Below are 18,678 nucleotides of genomic sequence, written 5' to 3'. Positions count from 1 at the left end.
TTGTTTCTTCTTATTACAGTTGGGCAACTTTGTTATAAGTCGGGGAATCTTGACTGGCTGGTTGGTCCTGTAGATCATGGAGTTCAGCTGGATAAAACCATTGATGCCTTTCTCTCCTAGAGGAATATACAACCCCTTCTGGAGCTATGATAGCTTCTCAGCATGAAGGAAACTTTCAGCTCAGTTCCAGCTTGGCTTCTCTACACCTTGCAGCCAAGATGTGTGGTATCTTTAGTAACAGGATTTTAGCAATGGGTTGTATGCAGCTAAGAAGAGTAACAAGAATCTGCATTGTCTAAAGAGGTTCTTGTGGCCCTGACTAAGACAGCAGATTAAACCTGGCAGTATGGTATCCCATTTCAATTGTAAGATTATCTGATTGCGTCATTCCTCATGGGTAGATCTTTTTGGTCACATTTGGATCATTTGGCAAGTTATCTGTCATCTTTTTAGATGAGTTTATTTTTGCAAGGGAGCTTTAAAATTATACACAGCACCTGTCTAATCTGTCAATAACGTCCTTGATTATTCTGTGTTTGCACAGACATTTGCTTAGTTTGCTTTGACTTTTAGATATTTCTGTTGACAATGCTTTCATGGGAACTTCTTTTAATTCAAAATTCTTTAATAAACTCATGACCCAAATTTGTTATTTTAGAAAAATTACTATCCCGAATATCTGGAAATAATAACTTTACATTTTAAGAATTAATTCAAACCAAAAATAAATCTTAAGATGCTCAGGTAATGGGTAATTTCTGAATAAACATTTGCTTATCAGAATTTCAGTGAATCAATTAAGATTATAATAATGCTATAAAATGGTAAGATTTAAGTTGCAAAGATTCAGACTTCAGCAAGGTCTAATACATTTTAAAAATGGGGAAAATGAGCAAAAACAAGAATAGAGGAAGAGAAGAAAGCTTGACCAATGAATGGCGTCCAAGCACAAGGCAGGGATCCCTTACAATGCACACTGAGAAATGCACCTATTTCTAATAGAAGAGCAATTAGTTATGATGTTCTTAGAGCCATAAGACAGATGAGGTAGTTTCTCAACAGAAACATCATTGTTCCTGATTCATGCATGAGGATAGATTGCTCTTCTGGGATAAAGAAAAGCATGATGATTCTGTAAAATGTACTGGTAGCCTGTATTAAATACGGAAGGAGATGATGTTTGTGGGGCCGTTTTCTGCATCATCTTTTGTGAGAGCAGATGCAGATACCTTCAAGAAGTAAAAATCCACAAACACCTACTTCAGAAGTTCAGCCCTTGCCTGTAGGGTTTTAGGTACACAGAAAACAAAGCCCCCTTTTGAGTGAGCTCCTCCTCTTGGTTTTTCCTGACTGATCTTTTGAACTCTGAAGGTGGATAAGAGGAACGCTGCCTTCCCACCTTGTCCTGTAGGGAGGTCTCACCCCACCTTGTGGACCCGCAGTATTGATTTTTGCATCATTGCTCTGTTTGACAGTGTGATGAACCTGGACGACCTGACAAGAAGAGGCCTGTACCTGAGTGACATCCCTCTTCATGATGCCACTAGAGACCTGGTTCTTTTGGGGGAACAGTTCCGGGAGGAGTATAAACTGACCCAGGAGCTGGAAATCCTCACGGATAGGCTACAGCTTACACTGAGAGCCCTGGAGGACGAGAAGAAAAAGACAGACACGTAAGAACGGAACAGGGAAAGGGCTGGCATTTATTCACAATTTGCTACCTCTTGTGTAATGTTACAGCCCATACTCTCACTAGAAGGGTCTAGGAGCCCTGTGTCTCCACATAGTAATCAAAAGCAATTCTTTCCGGATGCCCATAGGATGTTTCCCTCAGGTTCTTGAATTTTTTTTGTATTTTTTTTTTTTTTTTTTGCAAAATAGGATGTTGTATTTTTAGAGAATTGAAACAAATTGACTTGGTTTTCCATCAGAACTAATTCACTCCACTTCAGCAACAGAGGACAGACCAGTGCAGTCCACCCTGTTTCCATGGCATTGATGCCTGTGTAAGATGCCTGTCCCCAGATGCTGGGCACACCAGTTAACACAAGCGTTCAAATCATTGATACCATGAATGAAACAGAAGTCATGGCGAATGCCCATCTTCATCCATTCGTGTTTCCCTTTACACTATTCATCTGAAGCTGTGTCTATTCACTCTGAGACCCTTCACTTCCTCCGTGGTTGTAAGGACACCTAGTTTAATTGGCTGCATGTGCTGTAAATTTCAAGCACATGGGGACAGGCAGTTGAACGTTACCCCACTGCTTGAAAAAGCAAAGACAAAAAACCCCAGACTACCTGTTTTATCAGTTCATGAGCCAACTCACCCATGAAAAATACTATATATATTTGTGTGATGCACCAAGGATTCAGATTCAGGGTTTCATGGGTTGGTCACTTCCAGTTACCCTATATTCTGCATTGGCTGTGATATCAGAAAATAATGCGGACCTCATTTTTTTAATATATATTATGGTTCCATATGTGCTGATATCCACTCTTATAGTTATGTTCCTCAGCTTTCTGTTATAGGAACTGTTGAGATAATAAACTCATGAAGAAACGAGAGATTCAATTGGGATTTCAGAGGTTTCTGCCTCTGTTGCCAGCCCTGTCGCTTTAGGCTGCGTTATCACGGCAGGAATGCATGACAGAGGACGCCATTCCTGTCGTGCTGGCTAGGACGCTAACGGAAAGAATGAGACCCATGTCAAGGGTGTGTACAAGTGACCTAACTTCATTCCACTGGGTCTTACCTCTTAAATGTTCCATCAGTCTGCAATGGCACCACAGCCTGGGGACTATGGCTTCAACACATGGGCCTTTGGGGAAATGTCTCGGGTCTAAACTACACCACTAGTAAACGGACATCTAACAGTACAAGGTGCTTTAAGTTATGGAAATATCCATAAGCTCTACATCCCATGCTAAACAAGCTGCTGATTCACATTGCCCCTCAATTGGTGGCTTGGGCATTCACGTCTCTCACTAGTCTAAGGTTCAGCCTTTGGAGCTCATACCATTGCCACTAGAGTTTGATTTCTGAATGAGTATATAAAGATCCATCACGGGACCCTTTTTGTTCCGGTTTGCCCAAGGTTGAGTGGATTTTCAAAACCATTTGCACTATTTAGGGATACTGCGTTTCATTAAATTTCACAATTGACTTTTAGATTGACAGATTTGGATTTGATTTTATAGTGGAGACTTTAAGAATATTTTCATTATAAACCATCTAGTTTTTTCTCTAAAGCTCTTCAACTGGTCCCATTCAATATTAAGATCTAATTTCAATGTTGCATGACATCCTTTCTGTTTAGAAGCTAAAATTAATCTCTGAAGAAATTCCGCTGTGGCTAGAGAAAATAGAGATCTCAGGTCTGTTTTTCAGATTTGAACCTTGCCCACTGGCTAAAAGGATGAGACGGATAAGAAAGCCTTATTTCTTTTTGTTTCTTCAGGCTTGGAGCCCAAAGGTTTTTGCTTTTCTTCTAAGTCACCAGCTCCCCCTCCTACTGTGTTGCTGAACACACTCTCTCCTGGGCTCATTCCCAGTATTATGGTGGTGGTCTCACCGTGGCCTGTAAACAAGATGTCTGCCCATCTGGATCCCTTTTATCTCTTTGATCAGTTTCTCCCAGGAAAGAGTCAATCCTACCTTATCTCCTGTCACCTTGTAATATTTGAGATAAACTTTAATCCTATAGAGTGAACATGCTTCTGTTACTGGGCAGTTTATGCAGTGTTTTAGATTCTCATACGGACCATGCCAAACAATTCACTGCCATAAGAACAGGAAAAGGCGGGACTGCAAACGAAAACCGTGGGGGCCTATTGATGATCTTCTGTTTTCCCTATTTGCTTGGTTTGAGTTGGTTTGAAATGGTTTAGGGTTAGGGATGTATGCGATGACAACAGGCAAGTGCTTGCTGTGTTTCTTTGCTTTGTATGTAGCTAACGTTTGACGCTGGTTTTAAAGGGTTTCTTATCAGAATCCAGCACAACGTCTGATGGTGAGGTTGGAGTGGCCCAGCTCCCAGCGTGTCTTAGAGTGCTTTCTCCTCATCCCCGCAGATTGCTGTATTCCGTCCTCCCTCCATCTGTCGCCAATGAGCTGAGACACAAGCGCCCCGTGCCTGCCAAAAGATACGACAATGTGACCATCCTCTTCAGTGGCATCGTGGGCTTCAATGCTTTCTGTAGCAAGCATGCATCTGGAGAAGGGGCCATGAAGATTGTCAATCTCCTCAATGACCTCTACACCAGATTTGATACACTGACTGACTCCCGGAAAAACCCGTTCGTTTATAAGGTAAGTCCTCACGGGAGTCTGTTGTCAAGCAGACTCTTCTGAGATGCCCCACAGAAGCCCATGGTCACTGCTTCCGGTCTCTAACTGCTTCCAAGTGTTATAAGGTCTATTGAGTCCCTGCAGGCCGCTAGCTTCCGTAGTTCCTCACTGTAAAGAATGCATTATTTGGTAATTTCATACACGTGTGGGCAATGCATTCCGATTGTATTCGCACCCAGCTTCTCTTACCACCTTCCCATCTCACTCTTCCCAACAAGCAATCCTCCCCTCCACTCTCCTGCTTTTGTTTATATTTGTTTTCTGGCCCTTTGAGTTTGACCAGGGCAGCCCGAATGATCCATAGGCTTATAAACATCTTTACCAGTAGCTAAAGCACTGAATACAAGGTGATTCACGTCCCCAGGTGCAAATGCCCCATTTACGATTTCACGCTGACTCACCTCAGCCTTGTACCAGCCCTGGGAAGGCACCTGAAGCTGCAGAGTGATCTGCAGTACAACAGCCATGACATTCCCAGAAGACATTGTTCCACAGCCTTCCTCCCCAACCTTGACTTTTACATTTTGTTCCGCCCCCACTGACAGACATTCCCAAGTGTCTGCTGAGCCTGGAGATGATACACATGCTGTTCTTAGGCTGTTCACTCAGCATCATTCTCAGCCCCTTGACCAGTCATGAGTCTCTGCATTAGCAGCTGCTCACTGTGAAGTGGAGCTTCTCCGACCAAGGCTGAGGGCTGCACTAGGCTATGGTATAAACTTCAAGACTGAGTAGTTACCACTTAGGAAACTTTCTTTTCATTGCAACCACAGTGAGGTTTCGTGGAGCAGACCATCTCGGGCTGACATGAAGTATCCGGCAGTTTCTTTGCACTTAGGTTAACGAGTCTCTGCAGATTGTTTAATACATTCAGTATAAACACAGCATTCATTTTTGTGCTCCGCCAAAGACATTTTTTCCTAAAATACATAAATGCTTTGTGCTATGAAGAAGTCATGGGGCTTGGGAAGGGTTTGGGGCTCAGGTTTACTTTCAGATACCATCAACTTGAAGCTAAACATTTACAAGACATCTCTGCCCTTTGTTTTAAGTAGAAACAAATATAATATCGGAAAAATGAAGTCAGTGGAATGCTGCTTTTATAAAGGCAAGAACGTTCCTGCCTGTCGCTAGGCTCCCGGGACAATAGAACTCCACACGGACCAGTTACTCCGTGATTCTTTTCTGAGGCACAGTGCTGCACTTGGTGAGCACATCACAGCAGTACGAGGCTTAACCCAGCCTACTTGGATTATTTTAAACAGGAAGGTGGCGGTGTCTGCGGCGTGATACCCAAGGTCATCCATCCCCCGGCCTCCATATGGCATCTTCGCAGAGACATCTATCTAAACAGCATGCATGCACCAGAACAACAATTTAATTTAAAAATTAAACAAATAATTAACTGACAAATTAAAATGTGGTCAGAGGCCACAATAAATCAATGAACTTCAGCCAACAGCTCCTGTGCTATTGAACCCAGAGCTGCTCCAGGAAGAAGTGAATTAACAGACTATTCTATAGAGGGCTATGCAGGCATGAGTTAGGAAAAGCCAGGAGGGCAGTGCACATCTGTATCCTCAATGCTGTTTGAAGAGGAGGCAGGGGCATCCTGGGGATTTGCTGGCCTGCCAGTTCAGCTGAACTAAACATTCAGCACCAGGTTTTGTAAGAAACCCTGTCTGAAAATAAAGCAACAGCCTGAGGCTAAGTGCATTCAGTGGCAGAGTGCTCGTCTAGAGTGTTTGAGTACCTGGATTCCAATTCAATCTCCACCAGCATATGCTTCACACACACAAAAAGGAAATATGGCAAAAATTAAGGTAGAAAGAGAGAGAGCTTTCATCAACCTGAAGTCTCTATGTGCACGGGCAAGCACACTGCGCACACCCCTACCCACACACACTTGCACATACATGGGTAAGGGCACCTTTACAAGTATGTGCATGCACACATACATGTTCTACTGAGTTACAAGGGGATCTCAGAGGAAATGATCAAGAGCCCATATCATGGAAGTTCCAAATTGTTAGTGGTTCTCATTGTGCTGGAGCTCAGACCCTAGCTTTAAGGAGTTCTGGGGAAATACTGTTTTATAATAATTAACCAGTCACTTTATGTCCCCTTTTGAACACGTGGGTGTGTGCGTCACCTTAGGTGGAGACAGTTGGCGACAAGTACATGACCGTGAGTGGATTACCGGAACCTTGTACCCATCATGCACGGTCCATTTGTCACCTGGCCTTGGACATGATGGAAATCGCGGGTCAAGTGCAGGTAGACGGTGAATCTGTTCAGGTGAGCGGGGAAATCAGGCACTGGGATGCTAATGGTAGAACCCAGTTAATAACCGATGTACACTTCTAATGTGGAAATGGTTAACATGTACAAAAAGGGGTATCCTGAGAGAACACTGACTATTGTATTACACTCCTCCAGACATGGGAATAAATTTCCTCATTTGTTCTGTAGACAGCCCGTCCTGAGGATAAGGAAATTTTCCACTTTTTCTGTTCTCTTGTCTCTCCATGGAAGTGGCCCATATTATATCTTAAGACCTTTTCTCTTCGGACAGACTTATTTCCCTTCTCAGAGGGACGTTGCATGAGGGCATTTGAAATAGTCTGTAAAATAACACAAATGTTGACAACCGAAGTCCAACTTTGCCTTCTCCAGATCACAATCGGGATCCACACCGGGGAGGTGGTGACGGGTGTCATAGGACAGCGGATGCCGCGGTACTGCCTCTTTGGAAATACGGTCAACCTCACAAGCAGAACAGAGACCACAGGAGAAAAGGGAAAGATTAATGTGTCTGAATATACATACAGGTGAGGAGGGAAAAGTCAGGGGACGGGGGGGGGGCAAACTGTGTGTTTTCACTACCTTTAAACAGCCCTACCTCTGTATCTCCCCTCTGCTTCTGGGATTATTATTTTTTATTTGAGAAGTGTGTACCACTGCTTCCGTGGTAAGCCACTCCACATCACAGTGGAGGTTTCTCGTAAGCACCATTACTAAAATCCTAAGCGCCTTTAACGACACCTACACAGTGGGGCTGCTTGTCTGGATTCTCTTCACGGCCTTAATCAGCTTCCCTGTCTGCTCCATCTCCTGTCTTCCAGGTGTCTCATGTCTCCAGAAAATTCAGATCCACAGTTCCATTTGGAGTACAGAGGCCCGGTGTCCATGAAGGGCAAGAAAGAACCAATGCAAGTTTGGTTCCTATCCAGAAAAAACACAGGCTTAGAGGTATGGCCCCGTCAGGGCATCTTTGCTTTTGTTTCTCAGAAAATAAATGAGGGAGTTCCAACAGACACACCAGCAATGACCTCGGAATGAAAAGAATTCTTGCTTACAGAGAGGAACTCTTCGGTAAAGAGCGACTTCACTGAAGTACTGATGAACCAGTTAGAACCAGATCTGCTTTAGAAGGTGCTGTTCAGTTTTTGCCTTGTAATGAAGTAGGAACCAAAGCCTCAGGCCCTTGGGTTAGGGTTAGGGTGTGCTTCTTCTGTGGTCTAATTCAAACAGCCCAAGTGCTGAGTACTCAGGAACCCAAGAAGCCTTCTTGGCCCCTGCTGCTGCTGCTCCCTCAGGGTACAGCAGGTCTACACAATGACCAAATTTCCTGATGGTTTTATCACTCAGAAAGCTTAGCATTCTCCCAAGGTCACCAGAAGCTCCCTGCACAATGTTTGAAAGACCCTTGGTGATCTGGTCTTAGAGTTTCTCCTTCAGAGATGTCTGGCTTCTGGATTTTCAGAATCCAAACAATTCCTTAGAAGAGATTTAGGTTCTCAAGTGCAGAGAGATTCCACTCCAGCCCCAAGCCAAGGCAGGACTGCACTGTTCCACTGTTCCCACCAGGCCTCTCTCAAGGGGTCAAACCAGAAGAACAAGTACAACTTGTTCCCTCTTTGACACATTAACTCTCCAGAGGGTGTGAGATGACCCGAGCACATCTCTTTTCCGCTCTGTATACATTCCCTAAAAATGTTTTCATAGGATATAACAAACTATAAAGGGATTAGGAAAGGCAGCTTTTAAATACTTACCCTACTGCAGCTGCTTTTATTCCTCTAAATAACTAGCTTGTGGGGGTGCCATGCCCCTGGGTGCCCTTCTGAAGAGGCGGGCTCTTTGGTGTCTGTCTTCTTGATTAAAAGACCCTAAGAATGATTTCTTCTCAAACTGGGCTGGAGATGGTTCATGGGAACTATAGATATAAATGCATACCTCACTGTCAGAGACGGGAAAATGTGTTTGGGGGACACCATAAGCTTCATTAATATGGAAAATCTAATATATTTTTTCCATCCACTTAAGGAAACAAACCAGGATGAAAATTGAGTCTCAGATCGTGGGGCAACAAGAACTGTCATTTGTCTTCTGGTGACGGCCTAAGATGTATCAAGCCTGGGAGCGCTTCTTCCCTGTGGATATCAATTTCTACTGTCCTTTCTCATGACCCAAATGCTTTCACCTAGGTACACGTATCGAACACTATTCATTATCTGATGTTAGCTCTGCTTTTGACTACTTTTAAGGTGATGGTAAAGTTTGGCTTTTGATGTGGATTATTTGAGCGTCACGTTCCTGAAATTCTGCTGCAAGCGTTACCTATACTGGTGATCTAAAAGTGGTAGACACCCAATACGTATTTGTTGAATTAGACAAAATGAGACTTAATAGAATCTGGCCTTGTGTGTATTTATCATGCCTCAACAGTTTTGTTTTATTCTCCATGTATATGTACATGTATATTTTAATGACTATGACGTAAAACAAGGTTCATATCATGTTGGTGCATGTTGTTCTAGAAACCATTTTCTAAAGGAGTGGATCTAAGTTTTAGGAAAAATGCAATTTCTAGACTTCTGAAGTACGAATTTACATGCTATACTAAGAAATGAGTGGCTATTTTGAAGGATGCTAATTCTCTCCTGGAAATATAGGATATACATTTCTTTTATTGTAAAATTGGGCTGCTCATTCAAGTCTCACACCAATTAGTTTATCTAACTTCTGACATGCCCTAATCTGTAGTGCAGGGTTTTTTTTTTTTGTTTTTTTTTTTTGTTTGTTTTTTTTGTAGTGCAGTTCTTGTATGGAGTTTCAGAAACTACTGATGGTTGGGATGGGGCTGTATTGTTTCACACTCAAAGGTTGCATTTGCTTGAGCAAGCGTTGGGGGTCGAGCTATATCCAAGAACAAAGCTGGGAATACATTGCTAGGACACTGTTGGAGCCAACCGTGGCTTGTCTCCAGGCCTGAGCTTCCGTTACTAGCTTAGAGGAATGGAAACGCATCCAGGACATCATATTCAGAATATTAGGAAAAATCATTTTAATCCCAATCTAGAGTGGGAATATTTGGCCTATCATCCTTTAAATGTCTCTGATAATTTATTGGTATCTATCTTTAAAAAATATAGTACAACTACTTTTATGTAAAAATGTTTGTCTTTAAATTTAGTATCTCATATCAGCACATCAATATATGTATAAATGTTACCTGTTAATTGTGTAAAAAAAATCTACAATAAATTATTTTTCACTTGTCTATTGAGAGTTTTAATTTAATAAAATGATATTGACACAACTTACATTCTTTCTCAGTTTCCTATTTAAAGGCATTTATAACTTTGTTTCTGACCTATCAATTAATTCTGATTTTTCTACTTTCGTAATTTGTTTTCAGAGCTGGGTGTTCATCTTAGAGCATGACACACTCTGGACAATGCTGTTAACAGGGAGCTGCACACACTGCCCCTCTGTGATATAAATGTTCAATAGTTCCTTGTATTAGCACTCAGTTCATTTGAGACATCTCACTCTTTAGCCAGACTATCCTGAACTTTAGTAGTCCTCCCGCCTTATTGTTGGGATGACAGGCATGGGGCGCTAAAGGATGTTTTTCCTCCTGCATTATGGAGAAACAGAATGAAAGATGAAACACCAGAAAAAATGCAGACAGCCGTGAAAATGTCCTCAACTGTGATAGTTCACAGCCTTAAGGTGGGAGGCAGTATACACAGATAACCAACATGTTTAATATTCATAGCAATGAAAGATATTTGGTACCAAGAAATGATACTGAATGAGTAACTTGAGAAAAGAAGGTCAAATAAAATAACAATTCCATTATCATCTTCCTAAGGCCCAACACACTTATTAAGGGTTCCTTTGGGCTTACACTGGCTTAGGTGTTTGGGCATGTTATAATTTGGATCTGACTGACTCCTCCGGACTCCAGTGCTGATGGCTTGGTCTTCCTCCTGCTGTTTAAGGAAAAAGCTCCAGTGTAAGGAAGTTAGGTTGTGGAGGGAGCACCCTTGAAAAAGACCGAGACATCCAACCTACCCCCCTGGGCCCAGTCACATGGGCTTCTTTGCTGCCATAGGGGAGTGATGTCACTGCTGTGATGTGTCACCTCATAACAGGTGCAACACAAGATCATGGGCTGAAACGCCCACCATCACCATCATAACCCAAGGAAAAGGTTTCCCCCTAGTTTTCCTGGGTATTTTGTTACATGAAGCAGCTATAAACGTGAGACGTGCTAATAAGTAAAACATCTCTGTCTTTAAAACATTTCCACACAAAATCTCCCATCTGGACCGCTCTGCAATAGGTACAAACTGCCCAACCTGAAACGTTGCCGAATCTCTTTAAATGGCCCATTTCTTGCTTTTCCCTCACCATTCCACACTCTCAAATTTCTTTCCTCTCTAAATCACTTAATTTCTAGTTATTGTCTCTATCCCTTCGAAAAAAAGTGTTGTCTTAGCCGGTGCCACTTGCTAGCTGTTGCCTTTGCAAGGCTGTACCTGCTCTGTCTGGAAGGCCTTTGGCCATGCCGTGATGACAGATTTCTCCTATCGCCTAACTCAAGAGCCTTTCAATAGAGAAGGACTCACGTGCTCCATGTTCCCACAGTACTCAACAGTACACACTGTTCATCCCTTTCTGTCCCTGCGGATCTAACAGCCAAAGTACTTCCTCTTTTCCTTCACGTCACTGGAATCCACCACAGATAAGCCGTTGATCGATACTTTCTGTGTGAAGGAACAGAGTAGACTGTGGGAGGTAGAAACTAGATTTGCAGGATGAGTGGGAAAGGTAAGAGATTGGAGGAAAGAAAGGGCTGCAGAAAGGCTGCTATTAAGCTATGATTAAACCGGTTCTTGATGGAAGTCATGCTGTCATTGATGCGGGTTGAGTTGACAGCAGAGAACTAGAGAGTGTGGTTTTAGGGAGTGGATAGTCTTTGGCCTGAGCCTGCACTAAAATGATGGAACGACAGAAGGCCACCGAGAACTCAAGGTTCATAACTCAAAGTTTGTAGTAAGATATGGGCCCAAGGGGACGAGGAGAAAGGTAAGCAGGGGCTACCTGTCCAGTTAGTTGATAGATGACAAGACCTCGAAATGGGACAGAGGGTGCAGAAGGGAGAAGGAATTTAGGGGAAAGGCAATGAGAATATTAGACACGGGTTGTGTAGAGTGCCTATGGATCCCTTTCAGAGAGTAATGACTATTCTCTTGAGCGAGGAGGCAGGGTGAGCAAGTGTAGAAATAACACTGGGCCTGTACAGCTTTGGTTTCAGTCTGTTAGCGCAGCCTGTAACCATGATACGTCCCCCCAATCTATGTCCTGGTTCTCACTGTTAAAAGTGGGAGTACAATAACCGTTGCTGAAATTATTTGTTGGTATATTAAAACATGGAGAAATCATAGCATAAGAACACGGGTTTGGCATTTTGAGGCTAGTGGAAACAGAGCCATGCAAACTCACGAGTTGTTGGTGACAACACTGGATAGTAAACTAGGGATAGCATGTGTCATGATAAAACGATAGTATCCACAGGCAAAACCTGGAATATTTCAATATTCAAACAGAAAATTTCCTACACATTAACTCAAGTATAAAAGACAGCAGTTGGCCAGTTTGGATACAAAAGACGTTTTCATTAATACGTAAAATATGCATGTGTTTTATGTTTCATAACTATTTCATGTTGTTTGAATCTGTAACTGACTCACCAAATGATGTACTGTTTTCTTAGTCCTTGAATGGAGAGAGGAGTTTTCTGCAAGCTTTCCCTAAGTGTCATTTGCAATGACGGATGATTAACCTCTAGAGGGCAGCAAAGAACGGCCCATCAAGACGGTGGAGCGTGAGGGAAGGAGACAATGGCTCTCCAAGGATAGAGTTCACCTTCTGTAGCTACTAACTTAGTCACTTCCTTGTGCAATCTTGAATTCATTCCCATCCTCCCACAAATCCAAAAGAATACCACAAAACAGCCAGTTTTACTCATCAGGAGATAACAAATTTACTTTTAGATATCTTTTTCAGAAATGCTGACCAAGCAATTCCCTGCCTGTTCTGTAGGGAGTTAACTTTTTTTTTTTTTTAGAATAAGCAATCTGTGATGGAAATGGTAACACAATATTGCTGTAAAAGCAGAGTTCATCTACCTCCTATTGAAAGCTGTCAAATATCAATAAGAAATTACTGCTTATTTAAAGCCTTAATTTACCCTAAATTTGAATTTCTATCATAGTAAACAGGAATATAGTGAATCCGACCAAAATAGAATGAAACATCCATAGAGAAGAAAGACCCCGAGCCCTGTTATAGCGAGGCCCTCTCCCTATGGCTTTCACAGCTCAGTTTATGGGGACTCAGGTTTCTAATCGTAGAAAATGAGCTGATCAGCAGTAAGGCATACTTTACAGTTGTAGCAGTTCTTTGTAAAAGGCTTGTGGGCTCAGGCTGTGAACTTGGTCTGGACCTGATAGGAATAAGACCTAAATTTTAGATGGCAAGAACTTTAACTGTCCTGATCGAGAGATACAAAATTTAACTTCTAAGAAATAAATCCAAGGCAAGCTTGGTGCCTCCTTGGTAGGAATTGAATACTGAATTTTTTTTCCATCTGCCTTCGACCTGTCTTTGGAAGCCTTGAGATTACAGATGTTCAGCACCACATGTTTTTTGTGGGTTCTGAGGATTCAAACTTCTGTTGACTCTTGTAAGGTGAGCAATTATCCACTGTACCATCTTTCTAGACCCCCTTGCTCATTCATTCAGGGAGGGATCACAACTGCCCACAAGGTAGCTTTAGGTCTTCGAAGCGAAGAGTCATATGGAATCAAAACATTAATTTAAGAAACACATCCCTCAAATCTCATTAGTTTCCCCCTGTGGTTTTCTACCCCACGTAAAAAAGCTTCAGCAGAACCACCTATCTCCATAAAGATGGCGACTCCAGACGTGCATGACTGCAGCACCCGAGCTGAGTTGGTGATGATGTTACGTGCCATGCATGAGTACAAATCATAGACCTGAGAGCTCTTTCATTTCCACCTCAGTATGTGCCAAGCCTGCTGCTGGCCAATGCTGGGGCATACACAGGTGGCCATGATGAGTCTGTGTCCTAAATCCTGAGCCAAGGTGAGGACAAGGTCAGAAAGAAATGCAAATCAGAGGAAACATAAAATTTGAGTTCAGAATCTGACAAGGGGCTTAACTGGCCTCTTTTTTGTTATTTAAAATTTCCATACTTGTATACAGTGTATCTTGATCATATTTCCCACAATTCCCTTCTTCTAATTCCCACATCCCATCTCGGGGATAAATGAAGCAGGAAAGGTTCTAACTGTAAAGTATTTGTGTTTGTATGCCAAGTTGACAAGGGGTCTGCTGTACCGGCTAGTTTCATGTCTATTTTACACAAATGGGAAGAGGAGAGATACTCAGCTGAGAAAATGGATTCTAAGATCAGGCTATAGGCAAGTCTGTAGGGCATTTTCTTAATTAATGATTGATGGGAAAGGCTGGGCCTATTGCGGGTGACGTCACCCTGGGACTAGCAGTCTTGGGTTCTATAAGAAAGCTGTTTAAGCAAGCCATGAGGAACACGTCAGTAAGCAGCACTCCTCCATGGCCTCTGCATTGGTTCCTGCCTCCGGGTACCTACGCTGAGTTCCTGGCCTGACTTCCTTCAACGATGAACAGTGGTGTGGATGCATAAGCCAAGCAAACCCTTTTCCTCCCCAAGTTTCTGCGGTCATGGTGTTTCATCACAGCAACAGGAACCCTAACTGAGAAAACAACGGTCTAACAGTGTCAGAAAAGCTTTACGTTCTTATAGCATGATATTAGTATTTCATTGTTTATAAAGGAATGCATTTATTTATCTAAAGTACTATCATATCATGAGGAAAAATTCTACTTTTCTCTTGCTATCACCATCAATTTGTAATCTAGAAAAGATTTTGAGAGTCTAGAGAATAGTGAGATACTGCTTTAATGGTTTTCTACATTGTTTTGTAACCATGGTAAGGAAAAGAAAACCAATCATGATTAAATGAGGACCCTGCTTACATAGTAATAAAAGATTTATAGCTCTTTAAACATATTTCATGAAACAAAATTAGGAACAGAGCAGCAGGGAGTTCACATGAGCTAAATTAATAAAACAGCTTCTATAAACCCCCACTGGAAAAAATTTGTTGGCTCTTCTACTTGCTTTGTTCCTTCCTAAGTCTGAAATCACAGCTAGATTCCATATTCTCAGCACATCTAATGTCAGCCACATTCCAGGGCTTAAAGGTCACACAAAGCTTTCACAGTCTGTATGAGATAAGAGCACCGGCGGTTGCCCAGCTCTTCTAGAAGACCTGAAGTGATTTGAAATGTTTGACCGGCTTGTTTTCTCCTTGCTTTCAATGCATCCACTGTGTCAGGTATAAAACAGAAGACCATCACGGAGGATCCAGCCGAAGCAGCAAATAGCAACAAAGACACCATGGATGATAGCTTCTCAAAGCAAAGTTGCTCTCCTTGTAGCAACAAGGGAGAAAAGAAGGAAGGGGCTTAAGACATAACACTCTAGAACAAACATGTCCCAGTTACCTTCTTGCTCCAAATAGGTCCTATCTCTAGAATTTTCTACTACCCACCCACCAATAACGACACCAAACTGAGCAAACGTTGGATTAATCCAGTAATTCGGTCATAGCTTTTTCTTTTTCATTCTTTTGGCTCAATCACTTCTCACTGCTGAAATCAGTGCCTGGGGCAAAGACACATGAGCTGGTCTAGTTTGCTTTCCTGTTGCATTCATAAACACCATGACCAACAGCAAATGAGAGGAGAAAGGGTTCTGCTGGCTTGCAGTTTCAGGTAATATCACGAAAGGAAGTCAAGGCAGGCATTCAGAGCTGCGCCTGCAGCAGAAACCACAGAGGTACTGCCTTACTCCCTCTGGCTTGTTTAGCCTGTTTTTCTTTTTAAATAATGCTCTCATTAGATCATCTTGATCACGATCACTCCCATAGCTTCTCCCAGATCAACTACCTTGCTATGTCCAGAAGACCATCTTTCTTAGGCAGCCTGAGCTTCCCTTTCTAGGGATGGTGCTGCCCACAGTGAGCTGGGCCCTTGCACTTCAATCAAGACAATCTCTCACAGGTATGTCCATAAGCTAATCTGACCCATGCACTTCTTCCCAGATGCCTCAAGTTTGGGCCATGTTGACCATCAAAAAGGATCAGTACATGAGCATTTAGGGGAAACCTCACATGCAAACCATAATAATGTTTGAAAGAGAAAGTAGTTGCTAGATAAAGGAAAATGATAAATATATATTTATATTTTATTTTGATTTGCAGTATGCAGCTCTGAACTGAATAAACTGAATAAAATATTTTGCATTTTAACATTCTATGTGCTACAACATAATGTGGTGTCAAGAAGAGAAAGAAAAAGTAAATAAAAAAGGGTTCTATGGGAAAGAATTTTAGAAAAAAATACAAAACCATAAACTGGTCCTTTCTCTAAGCTGCTAACATTAGCAACGCAATATTTTGAGATGACAAAGGAGATCTTACATCGTTTCCATTTGATGTCTCTTTGCTGTTTTTAGTGAACAGTAATTATGAGACACTAAGTGGCACCTACTATCCAATGACAAAGTTAAGGCTCTTTGTAAAGATCTCGTTCTTCAGTGAGTCCCTACCCACATGATTCTTTTTTTGTATTCCTGTTACGGATGACCCAACTGTCAACTCAACCTATCCTTCCACACTTGGCAGGGATATTCTTTAAAGTATGGCCAGAAGGAGAAATCTGCAATGAAGACCAGAAGATCTGCATACCTATGCCAGATGAACACATTTTTTAATTGACTTGTACTCAATCAAATATTCCAAAATTACAAGAACCTTTCAGGCTTCGGGAAGCAAGTGTCTCTAACCATGCTAAGTGTGTTCTTGTCTGTGAATTTACTGATATTTCCTCGGATTCATCAGCATTTAACATTCAAAACCCCTTGGCTCCAGATCATCGCACATACAGTAGCGACATTTTAAGTCATACCATTCCATTTTGAAATTTGTGTTTCCTTAAACATAGCTCAGCACTGTAAGTAATAATTCAACCTAAAAAGCATGAGTGTAGAGGGTTCGAGGTCCCTGTGCACACAGATACACATGAGGGAAACCAGGCAAGTTAAACACGCAGGCTTATCTCTTCAGAGGAAGAAGATGTTTACTTATCTTCCACCTGGAATGCTGGGAACGGTTGTCATTTACAACCTGGTGATCCTTTGCTCTCTGTGGGGCCAGGCTTCACCAGACTCCCCCAGACTTATTTTTTACCCCAGACTCCTCCCCTGCTGTCCTGATAGACCACGAGCATTGCATCTCAGGCTATCCTTATGAAAGATGCCATTTGTGCTTTATAGAAACCTAGGTAACATTCATGTTATCATATATCGTCACATTATCAAACAGCTTTCTGTTCATTTTTTAAAGTACGTTTCATTTATCCATTGACAATTTTATACGTGCACACAGCATATCTTAATCATATCTACTCCTATTTTCCTGTCTCCCAAGCCACCCCAAACATGTCCCCTTCAATTTTCATCTACTTCTATATTTTTTTGTAGCCCACTGAGTCTAGTTAGAGCTACCTGCTGGGGTGTTGATGGATCTTGTTGCCCTGGCCTTGTATAGAGCTTGTGCAAGCAATCATAACTCCAGTGAGTTCCTAAGTGCCATGACCATGTCGTGTGCAGAAGACAGCATCCTGTGGAATCCCTTCCTGTCCTCTGGGATCTTATAGTCTGACCCAATGTCTCACACAATGTCCTTGCAGAGTGAGAGGGTTGAAATAGATGTCTCCTTAGTGCTGAGCTGTCAACGGTCAGTAATTCACAGCACTCTGACCAGAGCTATGAAATTCTGTGTTGTTTCCCACAGCAAAAGTGGCTTCTCTGGCCAAGACTAAAAGTTGCGCTAATCTAAGGGCAGAAACATTGTGTTAAGAATATGCATAGAGGACTCCATGAATGCAAACTCTGAAGGGCGTAATCCCGATGATGCTGGTTAGGTTAAACTTGAGTAGTGAATATATGACCTTTCATTGCATTTAATTCTGATTGGAAGTTTCCAGTTTTTGAAACATTTAATACTCAAGAAAGTGGAGATTGCATGAACATACTTTTCTATATTAATTTTTACATAAAATGCATCCAATTGTCTAGTTGGATTTACTGATTCATTGTGATGTTGTAAGTAAATGTTTCTTACTGCTCAAATGTCTTACATTTTGATGGAGAAGACTTAAATCATGGTTAAAGCCAGTGGAGGCTATTTGTCAGAGAATGCAGAGAGCGCAAAAGTCATGGAAAGATGAGCATTTTTATGAAAAGGAAATTATTCTGAGAAAGAAACTGATGAAATATTAAAGTATATCCTGCCCCGCCAAACTAGCCTTTATAAATGCGTTTAAAAGTATCTAAAAGTGCTACTTAATATGATTAATCTGATAAGAGATGAGACAAGAGTTAATGAATTATGCCTAAGGAGAAGCAGCACAATAGTGTTATTTAAGAAATTGCACTCTGTCACTGTATCCCATGATGCTGTTGAGGAGCAGTGCAGGGTCCTCAGAGTTGGTTATCCTTCCGGAGGTGAAGTCACAGGTTAGGAGGATGAGAAGGAGACCGAGACTCTAAGACAGTTAGGTAAAGTCCTGTGTTCACACAGCTAGTGTATCCTGGCAGGCTGGGGTGTAATGGCTGCTCACAGGTATCTCCTGCTCCTTAAACTGCAGACTTCACTTTGTTATTTAGCTCTGGTACCCAACTATCCCAGAACTGCACCTTCCAACTGCTGCTCTTGATTTTCAGGAGTGCCCTTGCCTTTTCTCCAAGGCTAAGTGAGCTGGTTTGTGTAGGATTGCCAGCTCAGTGGATTTTAGCACTAACAATCATAGGCTTTAGTACCGAGATTTTGATCATC

At 42.0% G+C, this 18,678-nt stretch overlaps 1 protein-coding gene across 1 annotated transcript in view; it reads left to right on the top strand.

The window, feature by feature from the left end:
* Gucy1b1 (guanylate cyclase 1 soluble subunit beta 1) overlaps nucleotides 1–9,959 on the top strand; it is a 42,376-nt gene extending 32,417 nt beyond the window's left edge. Inside the window, exons 9-14 of the mRNA XM_075950537.1 lie at nucleotides 1,476–1,673; nucleotides 4,078–4,315; nucleotides 6,512–6,652; nucleotides 7,031–7,185; nucleotides 7,480–7,606; nucleotides 8,684–9,959. Coding sequence (XP_075806652.1) covers nucleotides 1,476–1,673; nucleotides 4,078–4,315; nucleotides 6,512–6,652; nucleotides 7,031–7,185; nucleotides 7,480–7,606; nucleotides 8,684–8,707 — 883 coding nt within the window. The 3' untranslated portion in view covers nucleotides 8,708–9,959. The remainder of the gene's footprint in view (nucleotides 1–1,475; nucleotides 1,674–4,077; nucleotides 4,316–6,511; nucleotides 6,653–7,030; nucleotides 7,186–7,479; nucleotides 7,607–8,683) is intronic.
* The last annotated feature ends 8,719 nt before the right edge of the window (nucleotides 9,960–18,678 follow it).

This window comes from Microtus pennsylvanicus, chromosome 16 (assembly GCF_037038515.1).
Source record: "Microtus pennsylvanicus isolate mMicPen1 chromosome 16, mMicPen1.hap1, whole genome shotgun sequence".
Lineage (NCBI taxonomy): Eukaryota > Metazoa > Chordata > Mammalia > Rodentia > Cricetidae > Microtus > Microtus pennsylvanicus.
This window is presented reverse-complemented; position numbering and strand designations above follow the sequence as displayed.